Below are 18,061 nucleotides of genomic sequence, written 5' to 3'. Positions count from 1 at the left end.
AAGGCACACGTTTCCCACTATCCCTATTTCTATGGGATTGTAATGCCCCATCGTTAAGTGTAATCACCTGATTTTTAAGACACATAACTTTCTCCTTAGGGTAACCTCTATAGATGAACTTGTTACACATAGCATCCAACCTTGTATCACATATATCATTGTCAGAGACAATGCGGCGTACCCGTAATAATTGGCTCCACGGGAGCGAATCAATCATCCTCCTGGGATGGTAACTACCATATTCAAAAGACTGTTCCTATCGGTTACCTTAGTAAATAGATCCGTACATAATCTGTCCTCCTGCTTGTATACCATGGTATCCAGAAATTGTATCCTGTCCATGGAATGTGTGACAGTAAATTTCAGCTGTTCATGTATGTTATTTAATTCCGACAAAAAATCAAAAAGTTCAATTTGAGTACCCTCCCATATGCAAAAAATGTCATCGATGTAGCACCACCAGGCCCGGACCCGGCACCAGTGACTAGAAGTGTACACAAATTGGTCCTCCAGTACCGCCATGTAGATGTTAGCATAAGTGGGGGCCACATTGAACCCCATGGCGGTACCCCTTAACTGGAGGAAAAAATCATCCCCAAAGAGGAAAAAATTCCTCCTGAGGATGAACTCCAGCAAGGTGAGGACCAATTGTGCACACGCTGGCGCCAAGTCCGAGCCCGACAGCGCCACACCAACAGCATGTAACCTCTTATCGTGTTCGATTGACGTGTATAATGAGACTACATCAAAGGATACCAGAATGGTAGAGGTACCCACCCTGACATCCTTCAATTTCTCCAAAAAATCGTTCGTGTCTCTAAGATACGAACGGGAGGAAATAGCAAAGCGACGCAACATTTTGTCAAGGAAAATAGCCACTTTATGACACATAGAGCCCCTCCCCGACACGATGGGTCGTCCGGGGGGGTTATATAAATCTTTATGTATCTTAGGTAATGTGTATAGGACAGGGGTAATAGGTGCGTCCACAAACAGAAATTCAGACAGCTTCTGATCGATGAGTCATTGATGGAGTCCCTATACTGAGAAGGGGAGGGAATAGGGTACAATTACTCAAACAAAAAGAATTGAGATGGATTTCTGTATTAGATAGACTACAACCGAGAGGGTTGAATATTGAGTATAATTTACAGATATGTAATGTTTAATCTCTCTCCTTATAGGTATCGTCTTAGTCTGTATATTTGTTTTTAATATTGTGATTTTTGTTTTTTCCCCCTTTTTTTTTCTTTTTAGTACTCTGGTGATTTGACATCCAGGGAGATTTGGAAGTCATGGAGCTGCTCTTTCGAACTTTTTGTGCTTTTGTGTATATTATTCTGGTGTTATTCACAGTTTTCTTCCTTGTCCCCTTGTGTGTCAAATCGCTATTCTGAGATGTTGAGGTTTATTTACGCTGGTTACCATGGAGGTGGTCATTTCCGGCTCTTGTCACGCATGCGGGGATTCACTGTGTCCTGTGCTTGTCAGGTGGGGTGTATGGGCGTTCTGCCTCCGCCCCCCCCCCCCCCCCCTGGCTCTGACGCGGCCGTGGTGATTTCCCTGCTGTGTGTGTGTGAGCTCTGTCCGGCTTGATGCCGCCGGTGCCTGCATTGTTGGGTGGGCAGCGGCTGCGGTCATGTGACCGTGTGCTTGTTGCGCACCTACACGCTTGGTCCGGCTGCCTCTCGTCGGCGGATATGGCGTTCTGTTTACAACCTGTTAGGTGTATAGCGATTGGCTCGGGGGAACAACAATGCAGGATGATCCTTTGGGATTGGATAATACCTGGGATATGGAAGATACACGTGCCCATTGGTGGATTGTCGTCATGACAGCGAGCACAACATAAACAAGACTGGAGTACAGCGTCTGTTTGGAACGATCCCTGTTGTCTATGTAATTATTGTATACCTTTTGTATAGATTGGATGTCATTACCATGTGGGCATTTATATGATTTATATGTTTTATGGTGTATTGAGGGTTTTATGCATTTATAAGATCGTTGTTTTATAAAGGCCGCCCCCTGTCAGTGATTGGTGCCTGATTTTGGCTCCACACTATTTAAGGCGGCTAGGTGTGCTGTATTTTGTACTTGACAAAGGCCACTGCAGGCCGAAACGTTGTATGATAGTGTTGGAATAAAGTCTTGATATTTTTCACCTGGAACGGATGCTGCTCCTTTTTCTATATCGTGAATCTTGGTCCAGTGGATCCGTGAACGTTGGAGCGGGCATCCTGATTGATTGAGTGCTGCTGGTTGCTGTCTTTTCTGGGATGGCATATTGTGGCAGAATGCTGTAGTTGCCATGTTAGTGTGCCTCAAATTTGAAACAAGTCGCAAAGAGTGTTATCAGCAAAGCACCCCAATCCATCACACCTCTCCATCCATGCTTCATAGAACACATATGGAAACCATTCACTCATTTCTGCATCTCACAAATACATGACGGTTGGTACAGAAAATCTAAAATTTTTATTCATTAGATCAAAGTACAGGTTTCGACAAATCTAATGTCCTTGTTTTGCTTGGCCCAAACAAGACTCTTCTTGTTTGTGGTCCAAAGTAGTGGCAGCATTTTGACAGTCTCCTCTGGTAAGTTGATGCTCAGATGTGTCTGCTATTTGATGTCCGTGTAATTTATGAGGGCTGTTATCGAAGGTGCTGTTAATTATCGGCTGTTAACTCTGATGAACTTATCCTTCGCAGCAGAGGTCATTCTTTATCTTGCCTTCATGGGGCAGTCTTCATGAGAGCCAGTTTCATCATGGCAATTGATTATTTTCATGACTGCACTTGCGGACACTGAATGTTCTTGCAGTTTTTTTTTATTGACTGGCTTTCATATCGTAAAGTATAATTTTTGCTCCAAATCATAACAGGTTATATGAAAATAAGCAATTTCGCTCTCAATTCATGTATAAAATCTGAATTCAGTGAAGACAGAATTTCACATTACTGACATAGGAAATGGCAGACTTGCTCTTAAAATTCTATACAGAGAGGAGGAAGGAGAAGCTAGAGGGCAGGCAGATATTCTGCTGCAAGTTCCCATGAAACATCACTTACAGTTCTCCATAGAGCTTTATAGGTACAAACGGTCATACCATATCTCAGTAATTGACAAGCCTGTATTCATTGAATAAAGCTTTTACTTGTGAATTGAGAATAACATTTTTACTGAAGTTTTGCTGAAACTTTCCCACAAAAATATATATCAATCTGATGAGAACATCCTGCCTGCAGAGCACATAACATTTTTAACATGACAGGTTTTCTCTAAGTTTAAGAACTACAGCTTCTGAGTAATGAGAACTCATGCTTTTCTAAAAGAGATTTAACGTCCCCAACACTTAAAGGGAAGGTGCTATGATTTAAATTATTGTATCAATAATTATTGATTATAAAATCAATTATTTTTAATACAACACTAAATTAATTACTTTAACAGTTTTTTATTTATTGACATTTATGTGTGCCACTTGGGGCTGCCACTTTGACTAGTGGGGGCGTGTGTCTGGGAACGACTCTTGCACGCCTCACTTATGGCAGCCATGGGCATAAGAGCCAACGGTCGGACTTAGACTGTATCTCTTGCATTGAGGCCGCTTCTCCTGCCTTTCAGCTGTGACCTGGGTACATCCTCCTGGGCTGACCAGGTCACAGCTGTGGGAGGAGATGGCGGCCATTTTGTTGTAGCCCGCAACATATGCTGTGGGCTTTATTTTCCCCTGTCATTGCACACACTGCTCAGTGCATGTGATGACAGGAGCTGCCAGTAAGACCGCCGGTCAGAGCGCTGCGGGATCATGCTGTCACATGTCAGCGTGATCCCGCAGCTGTGACTGTCACAGGCAGTAACACTACCGCCGGTACTGTCGGCCACAGCACTGTGGGTTCATGCTGGCAGATGTCAGCGTTATTCAGCAACTGTGACCCGCAGCGGTGACATGCGGTAAAAAGTAGGCACGGGCCGATGAGACTACTGCTCCCATCAGGCTATGTCTGATGGGACAGTAGTATCAGCTGCCGGCATCTGTGCTCACAGTTAAAAAAAAAAAAAAAAAAGTGGTTATTATTATTATTTTATTTTTGTTGCAGAAGACTAGGGCATCGGTGGATTAAACGTTCAGTAAATATGGTTTAATTAAGATAATTAAAGAAGGCTGAGTGATTATTTCAAATAAAGGACTGTATTCTGGCTATTATTTACCATATACCTATAGGATTAGTAATGGAGAGGTGTCTTAGACACCTCTCCATTACTACGCCGTGGGCTTAATATCGCCTGACAATACAAAGGTGACATCAACCCCACAAATATTACCCCACTTGCCACCGCTACAGGCCAAGTGGGATGAGCGAAGTTAAGTGCCAGATTTGGAGCGTCTTATAGATGCGCCTTTTCTGGGGTGGCTGAGAGCTGATGTTTTTAGCTTGGGGTGGGCAATATTCATGACCCCTTCCTTCCCATTTTAATAGCCAGTAAAGGCTAAGTATACAGCTGTGAGCTGATATTAATAGCCTGGGAACACCACAGGAATAGATCAGTGTACAAATGTCCAGAGACTGACACTAATAGTAAATGCAAAAGTTTATTAAACATATACAAGGGGATCAATAAATAGCACACATGGAAACAGGGGTAACGGAGGAAGGAAGTCTCCACGCTTCCGAAACGCGCGTCGGGGAGGGCGGGAACGCGTATGTGAACCTGTGATACGATAAGGTATGGTACTGGAGACTTGGCCACTGTGCAATATGGATATTTTTTACGCTTGGGTATAAATATTTATTGTCTCTCTGTATTGGTTTACATGCCCCTTCCCTGCCAGTGCTATTTGTGGGAGTGTCCGTTACAGCCGCAGCATCCAATCCGCAGCGGATGTTACAGGATAATGGAGGGGATTTTATGAAATCTCATCTCCACTATGCATACTAAGATGCAGGTGGCAGACCTGGGTATACGCACATGCGGCACGTCTTTATAGACCGCAGCATATCTATTTATCTTGCGGAGACACTTCGCAAGATAAATATCACCGTTTTATGTATAGGATGCGGTGATTCCGCATGGTTCAATGAACACATGTGGAACCATGCGCGTACAAAAGCCGGCAGCGCTTTGGACAGAGCGGGTATCTGCTGCGTCCAAAGCGCTGCCTTTACGGAACGTGGAAACATAACCTTAAAATTATTTTTCAGATTTTACTAAATTATAAACAAATTATAATATTTAAGAAAATGTAAACATTAATTCTTTACATTTTTTTCAATTGCTGAAATATTTTTTTTTTTTATGGCACCTTCCGTTTAAGATAGCTGTTGGCTCAACGATGGTATGGCCGGCAACTATCTCACCCAGGTCTCCACAGGAGTACTCGGCTGGCTAAGCACTCCTGTGTTCTCTATTAGAGAGCAGCGGACAAACATCTGTGGTGGCTTATCTCTTTGAGAACAAAAGGATGAGGAGTCTGAAATCAGACAGGCCGGATCCTCATCTCCATCGAAAGCATAACACATTAGACTGTGTCCCAAGCCGGTAAATATTGGCAGCTATGGGGACCTTTAGGGTACCGTCACACAGTGGCATTTTGATCGCTACGACGGCACGATCCGTGACGCTCCAGCATTGTAACAATATCGCTCCAGCGTCGTAGACTGCTGTCACACTTTGCAATGTACGACGCTGGAGCGATAATTTCATGACGTATTTGCGATGTAGAAGCTGTTGGTTACTATGCGCACATCGTATACAATATCGTGCACACCTTTGTTACACCATGCGATCATGCCGCCACAGCGGGACACTAGACGACGAAAGAAAGTTTCAAACGATCTGCTACGTCGTACGATTCTCAGCGGGGTCCCTGATCGCAGGAGCGTGTCAGACACTGCGAGATCGCTGCCGTCGTAGCAGATCGTTTGAAACTTTCTTTCATCGTCTAGTGTCCCGCTGTGGCGGCATGCCGTCGTAGCGATCAAAATGCCACTGTGTGACGGTACCCTAAGTTCTAATGCTGTTTCATCAGAGAGCGACAGATGGTAGTGTCACAGTTTCCATATTAATTTTAAGGTCTGTAAACTGACATTGTCCATCGAACATGCGCTGCAAACTCTCCGTCCAAGCCTGTAGGAGCAACTGCAGAGTATGGAACACTGACTCTGGAATAGTGAAAGAATAAACTTGCAGTTTATGGAGCCCTATTTTGGAACATGTGATCTCTATAGTGACACGCTTCAGTGGTGTAAAAGACAAACAATTCTCAAAGTTTGTGGTAGTGTCAAACCAGTAGACGGCAGGGTAACAAAGGAGGAAACCAAACATGGTGCATAGATTCCATTCGGTACAAGGCATGTCTGCTGCAGATATGCGTCCTGGCAGTTTACTCTGGTAATTGGTTAGATGTGTCAGAAGGTCTGAAAGTTGGGACTTTATGGTCAGAAGACGATCTTGGGAACACATCCTAGGGTGCTTGAGTGTGGCAGAAACATCGATTACATGTAACTCAGCACTATTTAGAAGCTTCGTCAAGTAAGACACTGCTCTTGACACATTAATGATAAGTACAGTTTCTTCTATGCTAAGAATATGTAATGGCCCCAGGATGAAACCAATCTGATGAAGCTCACTGACATATCTCTGGATCTGCAGGACGTCCTCTGTACCCAAGTCATAAAGGAAGCATGGCTTTAGGCCACAATCCACAGCCAGGATTTCAGCAGCAAGCCTCAGAGCAAATGACCTTTTGCATCCTTTAAGATGACGCTTAGCAGCAGTGTGGAGGTCTATGATGAGAGACATCAGAACTGTACAGGACAATGGATGTTCTTCTTCAGGGTCATTTAGTCTGGAACAATGTAATAATCATGAATGATGCAATTATTCAGACATGACACAAAGCCACATTTATATTATCAGTGTTACATCAAGGCAGATCCATCACCAGATATCACAATATAAATGGCATACTTAATAAAAACATATCATAGCAATGATGAGTAGTGATGGGCAATCTCGTGGATGTTCTTGTCTGGGGGGTTCGGCCAAACATCTAAAAAAAAAAAAAGTCTGGCTCAGGTACCCGAATCCATTGTTTGGCATGCTGTCATCCACATGACAGCGAGGCAAACACAGGTTCTGATCATCGGTAAGATTATTACCACTGGGCAGAGAGCTGTGGTTCCTAAGCTATCAGATGATAGCGTGAGCCAGCAGCTGTTGCTGACATAAAAAAGTTTACCGCCACTCACAGGCATCGGCTGATGAGAGAGTACTACTCCCATCAGCCTATGCCTGCTGTCACTGATGGGAGTATTGATCAGCTGGCGCCTGTGCTATAAATAATTTTAAAAAATTACGTGGGTTATCTTCAATCTTTGATAACCACAGGCAAAACTGACAGCTGCAATCCTCAGGTGTCAGCTTTATCATTTCTAGTTATTAAGAATAGAGGAGTCCCCCTTGTGTTTTTTTTAAATAAATACAAAAAAAAGGTGTGGGGTCTCCCCATTTTTGACAATCAGCCAAGCTAAAGCTGACACCTGGGGGCTGGTATTCTAAAAATAATAAGAGGCTATGGAAATAGCAGCTCACTACTGTCACTGAAGCCGCTCTTGCAAAACCATAGTTTTCAGCCTGAATGGTCGCATCATGGCACCGTTCAAGTCGCAAACCAGTTGTTGCAGAAACTGAATACGGCGTGGAACTATATGACTTCACTTGAGACAGGTGACCGATATGGATATATATATATATATATATATATATATATATATATATATATATATATATATATATATATATATATATATATATATATATATATATACACATACATACATACATACACTGAAGAGCCCGGCGTTGCCTGGGCATAGTAAATATCTGTGGTTAGTTATAGCACCTCACTTCTCTTATTTTCCCATCACACCTCTCATTTTCCCCCTCACATCTCTCATTTTCTCCCTCACACCTCTCATTTTCTCCCTCACTCCTCTCATTCCCCCCTAACACTTGTCATTTCGACCTCACATCTGTCATTTTCCGATCACTCCACTATTTTCCCCTCGCTCCTCTCATTTTGCACTCACACCTTTTCATTTTCACCTCACACCTCTCATTTTCACCTCAGTATATACATGTTTGCATCTCCCTTATATATAGTATACACCTGTATGTCATCTCCTGTATATAGTATATACCTGTATGTCATCTCCCCTGTATATAGTATATACCTGCTGTGTGTCATCTCCCCTGTATATAGTATATACCTGTATGTCATCTTCTATATATAGTATATACCTGTATGTCATCTCCTCCTGTATATAGTATATATCTGTGTCATCTCCTCCTGTATATAGTATATACCTGTATGTCATCTTCTATATATAGCATATACCTGTATGTCATCTCCTCCTGTATATAGTACATACTTGTAGGTCATCTGCTCCTGTATATAGCATATACCTGTATGTCATCTCCTCCTGTATATAGTATATACCTGTAGGTCATCTGCTCCTGTATATAGTATATACCTGTGTGTCATCTCCTCCTGTATATAGTATATACCTGTATGTCATCTCCTCCTGTATATATATGTACCTGTATGTCATCTCCTCCTCTATATAGTATATACCTGTGTGTCATCTCTCCTGTATATAGTATATATCTATGTGTCATCTCCCCTGTATATAGTATATACCTGTGTGTCAGCTCCTCCTGTATTAGACCTCGTTCACACGTCATTTGCTCAGTATTTTTACCTCAGTATTTGTAAGCTAAATTGGAAGTCTGATAAATCCCCAGCCAACAGGAAGCCCGCCCCCTGGCAGTATATATTAGCTCACACATACACATAATAGACAGGTCATGTGACTGACAGCTGCTGTATTTCCTATATGGTACATTTGTTGCTCTTGTAGTTTGTCTGCTTATTAATCAGATTTTTATTTTTGAAGGATAATACCAGACTTGTGTGTGTTTTAGGGCGAGTTTCATGAGTCAAGTTGTGTGTGTTGAGTTGCGTGTGGCGACATGCATGTAGCGACTTTTGTGAGATGAGTTTTGTGTGGCAACATGCGTGTAGCAACTTTTTGTGTGTCGAGTTGCATGTGACAGGTTAGTGTAGCAAGTTGTATGCAGCAAGTTTTGTACATGGCGAGTTTTGCGCATGGCGAGTTTTGTGTGTGGTGCCTTTTGAGTATGTGCAAGTTTTGTGTGAGGCAACTTTTGCATGTGTTGCAACTTTTGTGCATGTGGCAATTTTTCCGCGTGTGCAAGTTTTGCGTGTGGCGAGTTTTCCATGAGGTGAGTTTTGCACTTGTGGCGAGTTTTGCGTGAGCCTAGTTTTTTCATGTGGCGAGCTTTGCGCGTGGCGAGTTTTGAGTGGCGACTTTTATGTGGCGAGGTTGGTGTACGTGTGGTGAAATGTGTGCTGAGGGTGGTATATCAGTTCAAGCACGTGGTAGTGTGTGGCCCATTTTGTGTGTGTGTTTATATCCCCGTGTGTGGTGAGTGTCCCATGTCGGGGCCCCACCTTAGCAACTGTACGGTATATACTCTTTGGCGCCATCGCTCTTGTTCACATCTGGCAGCTGTCAATTTGCCTCCAACACTTTTCCTTTCACTTTTCCCAATTATGTAGATAGGGGCAAAATTGTTTGGTGAATTGGAAAGTGCGGGGTTAAAATCTCACCTCACAACATAGCCTATGACGCTCTCTGGGTCCGGACGTGTGACTGTGCAAAATTTTGTGGCTGTAGCTGCGACGCCTCCAACACTTTTCCTTTCACTTTTTCCCCATTATGTAGATAGGGTCAAAATTGTTTGGTGAATTGGAAAGCGCGGGGTTAAAATTTCACCTCACAACATAGCCTATGATGCTCTCATTGTCCAGCCATGTGACTGTGCAAAATTTTGTGGCTGTAGCTGCGACGGGACAGATGCCAATCCCGGACATACATTCATACACACACACACACACACACACACACACACACACATTCAGCTTTATATATTAGAGATATATATATATATATATATATATATATATATACACATATACATATATATATATATATACATATACATATATACATACACACTTTACAGGGGACAAGGGCTTCAATGGAATAGGCGTAAGGTGAATATAACTTTGTTTTCTTATTTTTTAATATATCTATAAAACAGGGTGTTGATTTTTATTACAAATAAAGGATTTAATTCATGCTGTGTTTATTTCCAAGTCCTCAGCTGTCTGTTTTCCTTCAGGTGCTTATGAAAATGAAGGGGGACCTCATCCTTTTTTTTTTATTTTGTATTTATTAGCAAGTACAGTAAAATACACACCGAAGGTAACCTTAATTCACAGCCTCCAGGTATCTTAAAATGTCCCTCAAAGTTTCCCATGAGGATTCCGAGCCTAGCAGCTGCCAGGAACCCGGTGGCTGTGAATTCTGGTAACCTGAGTCCAAGCCACTGGGTCTCACAATAGCTCCAGTGCCAGACTCACGGTGTTCATCAGTCAATCACTTGCACTTGCAGAGCAAGAGGAACAGTTGCTATGTGACCTTACTCTTGTTGTTAATAAATTGAAAAAAAAAAAAGTGTGGGGATCCCCCGTAATTTCATAAGCAGCAAAGGGAAAGCTGACAGCTGATGTAAATATTCTGAGCAGGAGGACAATATCACTAAAGGTTGCCAGGCTGTTAATATCAGCTCACAGCTATTTGGTTAACTTATTTTATGGGGGGACCCCAGAAAAAACATGACGTAGGGTCCTCCTATAATTTCAAACTAGCAAAGACAAAACAAAGCTGTGGACTGATATTAATGGTGAGGTAAATTGGCCCTCCTCCCAGGCTAAGAACATCAGCCCTCAGCTGCCCCAGAAATGGCGCCCAGTCTGGGGCTTAGCCTCAGTGGCAAGTGGGGTAATATGTGGGATTGATGTCACCTTTGTCTCGTCAGGTGACTTCAAGCCCAGGGGTTAGTAATGGAGAGACGTCTATAAGACGCCCCCATTACTAACTCCATAGTAAGTTTGGAAATAAACATACAGCCAGAATAAAATCCTTTATTTCAAATAAAAATCAACACCGTTTTGTTACATATTTATTTAAAAATAAAAAGCAAATTTATATTTACCTTACGCCTAACCCATTAAAGCCCTTATCAATTGCAAAAACCCTCCAGAAAATAAACCACCATAAGGGTATGTTCACACGTTCCTGATTTCCATCCTTTTTTTTTCAGGACTTTTTTAAAAAACTGCAGCTCTTGGCAGAAAACGCAGGTCCTTTTTTTGGTCCTTTTTTGATCTTTTTTTTATGCAGTTTTCTATGCAGTTAAAATGGCTGAAAATACCCTAACCCTACCCCTAACCGTACCCCTAACCCTATTCTAACCTTAGTGGAAAAAAAAAAAATTCTTAATTTTTTTTTTTATAGTCCCTACCTATGGGGGTGACAAAGGGGGGGGTCATTTACTATTTTTTTTTATTTTGATCACTGAGATAGGTTATATCTCAGTGATCAAAATGCACTTTGGAACGAATCTGCCGGCCGGCAGATTCGGCGGGCGCACTGCGCATGCGCCCGCCATTTTGCAAGATGGCGGCGCCCAGGGAGAAGACGGCCGGACGGACACCGGGACGCCAGGTAAGTATAAGGGGGGGAGATTAGGGCACGGGGGGGGGGGGCATCGGAGCACGGGGCGGTGGGATTGGAGCACGGGGGGGCGGGATCGGAGCACGGGGGGGCAGCCACACTCCACCCACGCACTTCCGCCCGCTTCCCCGCACTTCCTGCTGCAGCGGTTCGGCACCACAAACCGCAGTAAAACCCGCAGATATTTTTTTCATCTGCGGGTTTTACTGCGGGTTTGACCTCACAATGGAGGTCAATGGGTGCAGAACCGCTGCGGCTCCGAAAAAAGAAGTGACATGGTACTTCTTTTTTTACCGCGGCTATTCAGCGCGGCTTTTTTTCCCGATTCCCGCATCATGTGCACAGTGGTTCCTGTTTTCCATAGGGTACAGTACACTGTACCCTGCATGGAAAACAGCTGCGGAACCGCAGCGGCAAAAACGCTGCGGTTCCGCAGAAAAAAACGCACTGTGTGAACATGGCCTAATACTCCCCTTATTCCCATTCCATTGAAGCTCTTGTCCCCTCTAAAGAAAGAAAAATACTGATCAACCATATCCATCACCTGTCCAACGTGAAGATAATCCATACTTTCCCACAATGATTCGGATGATATGGAGAGCAGTCACATCAGTGACCGCTGTCCCAGTCATTCGGCTTACACTGACAGGAGCATAATTGCTCCTGCAGTGTCTAGAGCTCAGCTCTTGTAAGAAAGGTCACCAGAGTTTATAGCTGAACCTTGATGAAAGTTCTCACGCAGCGAGTGGTGCCGTAAGTAAGTTCAACAGAGATTATCAGGTTTGAACTCCAGTGAATTTTCTTATGGGAGCTCAGCACTAGACACTGCAGAAGCGATTATGCTCCCATCAGTGTGTTTTGGTTGGCGGGGATAGTGGTTGTATTTTTTTTTTTTTTTTTACAGGGAACAAGGACTTCAATGGAATGGAAATAAGGTGAGTATTACGGTTATTATTTTCTGCTTTTTACAGGTGACAAGGGCTTCAATGGATTAGGCGTAAAATGAGTATAACTGCTTTTTTTCATTTCAAATAAAGGATTTTATTCTGGCTGTGTCTTTTTTTTACAATCTAACTATGGGGTTAGTAATGGAGAGGCGTCTTATAGACGCCTCTCCATTACAAACCTGTGGGCTTGATGTCTGGCCATAAAACAGCTGACGTCAACCCTACAACCATTACCCCACTTGCAAACGCACCAGGATAAGTGGGAAGAGCCGAGCAAAGCACCAGAACTAGCGCATCTAAAAGATGCACCTTTTCTGGGGTGGCTACAGGCTGCTATTTTTAGGCTGGGAGGGCCAATATCCAAGGCCCCTTACAATCCTGAGAATACCAGCCCCAGCTGTCTGCTTTAGTTTGGCAGGTAGTCAAAAATGAAGGGACCCCAAGCCACTTTTTTTAATTATTAAAGAAAAAAAAAAAAAAAAAAAACAGCCCACAGCTGGGTTGCAGCCCACAGCTGTCAGTTTGGCCTGCACAAAAATTGAAGAAACCCATATCATTTTTATATATCAACATATGAAAAATTGTCAGTTTTTTTCTGAATGAAAATCGAATTATTTTATTTTTTGTAAGTTCCTTTACAAATAACATTTGCTCTGATATTAGCACAATCTGGTTCATGTTGGAACCTAGTAAATAGCTGGAAAGACAGGACTGCAGTGGTGGCTGCCATTTAGATACATGGCCATGGACAGTCCCAGGAGGAAGAAAGAAGCACTGCAGTATAGGAAAGGCGAGTTTTAGGCTATGTGCACACATTGCGGAAAGGTGTGTGGATTTTTCAGCACAGATTTTGGTAAACCCGCACTGCGGAATTACCGAGGCTTTTGTGCGGATTTTATAATAATAATAATAATAATAATAATAATTTTTATTTATATAGCGCCAACATATTCCGCAGCGCTTTACAAATTATAGAGGGGACTTGTACAGACAATAGACATTACAGCATAACAGAAATCACAGTTCAAAATAGATACCAAGAGGAGTGAGGGCCCTGCTCGCAAGCTTACAAACTATGGGGAAAAGGGGAGACACGAGAGGTGGATGATAACAATTGCTTTAGTTATTCGGACCAGCTATGGTGTAAGGCTCAGGTGTTCATGTAAAGCTGCATGAACCAGTTACCTGCCTAAGTATGTAGCAGTACAGACACAGAGGGCTAATACTGCATAAAGTGTATGAGAACATGATGCGAGGAACCTTTTTTTTTTTTTTATTTTTTTTATTATAAATAGGCCACACAGGGATCGTTAGGTTAATGCATTGAGGCGGTAGGCCAGTCTGAACAAATGAGTTTTTAGGGCACGCTTAAAACTGTGGGGATTGGGGATTAATCGTATTAACCTAGGTAGTGCATTCCAAAGAATCGGCGCAGCACGTGTAAAGTCTTGGAGACGGGAGTGGGAGGTTCTGATTATTGAGGATGCTAACCTGAGGTCATTAGCGGAGCGGAGGGCACGGGTAGGGTGGTAGACTGATACCAGGGAGGAGATATAGGGTGGTGCTGAGCCATGGAGTGCTTTGTGGATGAGGGTAGTAGTTTTGTACTGGATTCTGGAGTGGATGGGTAGCCAGTGTAATGACTGGCACAGGGTAGAGGCATCGGTGTAACGGTTGGTGAGGAATATGATCCTGGCTGCAGCATTCAGGACAGATTGGAGCGGGGAGAGTTTTGCAAGAGGGAGGCCGATTAGTAGAGAGTTACAATAGTCCAGACGAGAATGAATAAGTGAAACAGTCAGAGTTTTTGCAGAGTCGAAAGTAAGAAAGGGCGAATTCTAGAAATGTTTTTGAGATGCAGGTAAGAAGAGCGAGCCAATGATCGGATGTAGGGGGTGAATGAAAGGTCAGAATCAAGGATGACCCCAAGGCAGCGGGCATGTTGCTTTGGAGTAATGGTGGAACCTCACACGGAGATGGCAATGTCAGGCAAAGGTAGGTTAGTAGAGGGAGAGAACACGAGGAGTTCAGTTTTTGACAGGTTTAGTTTCAGATAGAGGGAGGACATGATGTTAGAGACAGCGGTAAGACAATCACTGGTGTTTTCTAAAAAGGTCGGTGTGATATCAGGAGAAGAAGTGTATAATTGGGTGTCGTCAGCATAGAGATGGTACTGGAAACCAAATCTACTGATTGTTTGTCCAATAGGGGCAGTATACAACGAGAAGAGTAGGGGGCCTAGGACTGATCCTTGAGGAACCCCAACAGTAAGGGGAAGGTGAGAGGAGGAGGAACCAGCAAAACATACAGTGAAGGATCGGTCAGAGAGATAGGAGGAGAACCAGGAGAGAACGGTGTCCTTGAGGCCGATGGAGCGGAGCATAGTGAGGAGGAGCTGATGATCCACAGTGTCGAATGCTGCAGAGAGATCCAAGAGAATTAGCATGGAGTAGTGACCATTAGATTTAGCTGTTAGTAGGTCATTAGAGACTTTAGTGAGGGCAGTTTCAGTAGAGTGTAAAGAGCGGAAGCCAGATTGAAGAGGGTCGAGAAGAGAGTTATCTGAGAGATAGCGGGTAAGACGGGAGTGGACCAGGCGTTCGAGGAGTTTAGAGATGAAGGGAAGATTAGAGACAGGTCTATAATTAGCGGCACAGTTTTGATCGAGGGATGGTTTTTTAAGTAATGGATGTATGATGGCATGCTTAAATGAGGAGGGAAAAATACCGGAAGTGAGGGAAAGGTTGAATATTTTTGTTAGGTGAGAGGTGACAGCCGGGGAAAGGGACTGGAGGAGATGTGACGGAATGGGGTCACTGGTGCAAGTGGTCGGGCGAGAAGATGCAAGGAGCCTGCTTACTTCTTCTTCTGTAACTGCTTCAAAGTCAGAGAGTGAACTAGATGCAGTGGGGGAGGGAGGACAGTGCATGGTATGAAGAGATTGGGAGATGATTTCCTGTCGAATGTGGTCAATTTTTTCTTTGAAGTAATTGGCCAGATCGTCAGCACGGAGATCCGTGGTTGGGGCCTGCTCTCTTGGGTTGAGTAGGGACTGGAACGTGTCAAAGAGACGTTTAGGGTTATTGGACAGGGAGGTGATGAGGGTGTTGAAGTAGGTTTGTTTGGAGAGGTGAAGGGCAGAATTGTATGTCTTTAGCATGAACTTATAATGGATGAAATCTTCGGGCGGATTCCCATCAGGAGCAGGTGTAAACCGCTGCGGAATCCACACAAAGAATTGACATGCGGTGGAATAAACAACGCTGCGTTTCCGCGTGTTTTTTCCGCAGCATGGGCACTGCGGATTTGGTTTTCCATAGGTTTACATGGTACTGTAAGCTCATGGAAAACTGCTGTGAATCCGCAGTGGCCAATCTGCAACGTGTGCACAGAGCCTTACAGGATTTGTTTAATAGGAACCTGTTGCTCCCAAAGGGAATAATAAAGGACACAACTTAGATTTGATCTGATGAATTTAGTTAAATGCAGAACTGCTCTCTCAGGCTCCATATGCATCTGTGTTGGGAGCTCTGTTCCAAGCTATTGCAGTGTGTATATATATATATATTTTTTTTTTAATTACAAACATTACAGAGGTTGTCCACTATCCTATCAACCTTAGGATAGATCTTCAATGCCTGATCAGTTGGGGTCCGACACCCCCCCCCCCCCCGTCAGCGGCCAGAATTGCTCAAACGTGGAGCTGCTCCATCACCTGAGAGTGACTGCAGCCGGTTACTGAACATCCACCTCATATTGATTTTAATAGGAGGCAGATGTGCAGTACCGGCAATAAGAGCTGCTGATCAGACATTGATTACATATCCTAAGGATAGATCAATGATAAAGTAATGGACAACCTCTTTAACAATGGATTAGAACAGCACAGGCGTGACCTCAGGAACAGGGTTGGTTCCCTAGCACCCAGACACCAATGGGGCCCACTTTGCCCAGATTTCCATTGGTGACATCTGCCATACGTGTACCGTAGATGTGTGCATTGCAGGTATGGAGCGCAGCAGTTTAACCTCTTAGGTGCCACTGTTCATAGTGACAGCAACATTCAAGTGGTTGAAAATTAGGCGAGGTTCATTATTTCTCTTATAAATCCTGATTGTAGAGTGTCGATGGCAGCTGGGGCTACTGCCTGTTGTGTCTGCCATGATGTCTATGACCTGGAGACCTGTGAGTCCAGGGCAGCGGCGGGAAAAGCCACAGGGACCCACCTGTCCGACGAGTGCACAGCGGCCGGTCCTTGGAGGCTGGTAAGGTGGTATGGTCATCCCTGATATGTTGTAGTGTTCCAGAGTCCGGACAGCCGCTGCCTGGTACGTGGTGCTCACCCTCTATTCCTGGAACAGAAATATAATGTAAAATATATATATATATATATATATATATATATATATATATATATATATATATATATATATATATATATATATATATCATACAGACCCCCGAACGCTGTGCACATAAGATTCTGAATGCCAAAACGGAAACCAAGCCTCTAAGTGGCAGAACTGGGGTTTGGGGCAATTTGCTTCCTCCCCAGAAGAGGCAAACATTGTACGATAATGACGCCCCCTCCCGGTGCTGCAGGGAACAGGCCCCACACGGACACCACCTCGGAGCATCCCGGGCTGCGGCTCTCTGCTGTGTGGATGAGGCCTCATGTACCAGCTGCGGTAGAGGTGACGGCGGTGCTGAGAACTGGTCCCCGCCGCGCTCCGTACACCCACGCCGGTTGCTAGGTTACTTATCTCTCCTGCTTCTACCGGATTCCGGTAACTTGTGTTCCCTGCAAGGGATGCTGGGACGTGAGCACAGCTGGCACTCGTGCGGTCTGTACCATCCCGGCAACACCCAGCATGAGTATACAGGCCGAGCACATACCGTCTGCCGCGCCCACCGTCCGTCCTCTTTCCGGGTCACCTGGTATGGCGCGTGTACTCACCCGGTAGTCTCCGCAGCGCAGTCAGCAGCCTGGTGTCATGGCAACCGAATCCAACAGCCGCCATTACCGCGTGTATGCCCCCTTCCCCAGCTGCAGGTCCTGTGAGCACCATCTGTACTGTACAGTGATACCACGTGCTATGGATAGTCACATGCTGCTGTGAGCAGGTATCAGGATGCAGAACAAGGGTTAACGGGATTTAATGAAACAGCGAGGAAGGCCGGCGTCACACTAGGCGTAAATACGGTCCGTTTTTTACGGCCGTAATACGCAGTAATTGTCCCAAAACACTGTTCCGTGTTCAATGCGAGGATGCGATTTTTACGCACAAATTTATCCATGTGTCATCCGTATGGCTTCCGTACGGCGATTTTTTTTTCTCGCAGGCTTGCAAAATGGACATATCATGGATCCATCGGCTCAAATATTCTTAAAAACGTATATACAGTTATATCTATATAATTGCCTAAGGCTACTTTCACAC

General features: G+C 44.1%; 1 protein-coding gene across 4 annotated transcripts; it reads right to left on the bottom strand.

The window, feature by feature from the left end:
• Positions 1–2,459: 2,459 nt before the first annotated feature.
• C3H1orf74 (chromosome 3 C1orf74 homolog) lies at positions 2,460–17,706 on the bottom strand. Of its 4 annotated transcripts, none has more exons than XM_069756159.1 (3): positions 17,578–17,706; positions 16,847–16,972; positions 2,460–6,854 (listed from the first exon to the last, which is right to left on the bottom strand). In XM_069756159.1, exon 3 carries the CDS (start codon positions 6,806–6,808, stop codon positions 6,032–6,034), a length of 777 nt encoding a protein of 258 aa, XP_069612260.1. In that variant the 5' UTR covers positions 6,809–6,854; positions 16,847–16,972; positions 17,578–17,706; the 3' UTR covers positions 2,460–6,031. The 4 variants fall into 4 exon arrangements, with proteins under 4 accessions (XP_069612260.1, XP_069612262.1, XP_069612261.1 ...); XM_069756161.1 differs by lacking the exon at positions 17,578–17,706 and adding an exon at positions 17,517–17,535; XM_069756160.1 differs by lacking the exon at positions 17,578–17,706 and adding an exon at positions 17,079–17,509.
• Positions 17,707–18,061: the final 355 nt, after the last annotated feature.

The sequence above is a fragment of the Ranitomeya imitator genome, chromosome 3, assembly GCF_032444005.1.
Source record: "Ranitomeya imitator isolate aRanImi1 chromosome 3, aRanImi1.pri, whole genome shotgun sequence".
In the NCBI taxonomy this organism is placed as follows: Eukaryota; Metazoa; Chordata; class Amphibia; order Anura; family Dendrobatidae; genus Ranitomeya; species Ranitomeya imitator.
Note: the sequence above shows the minus strand (reverse complement) of the source record. Positions and strands in the feature narration are given on the sequence as shown.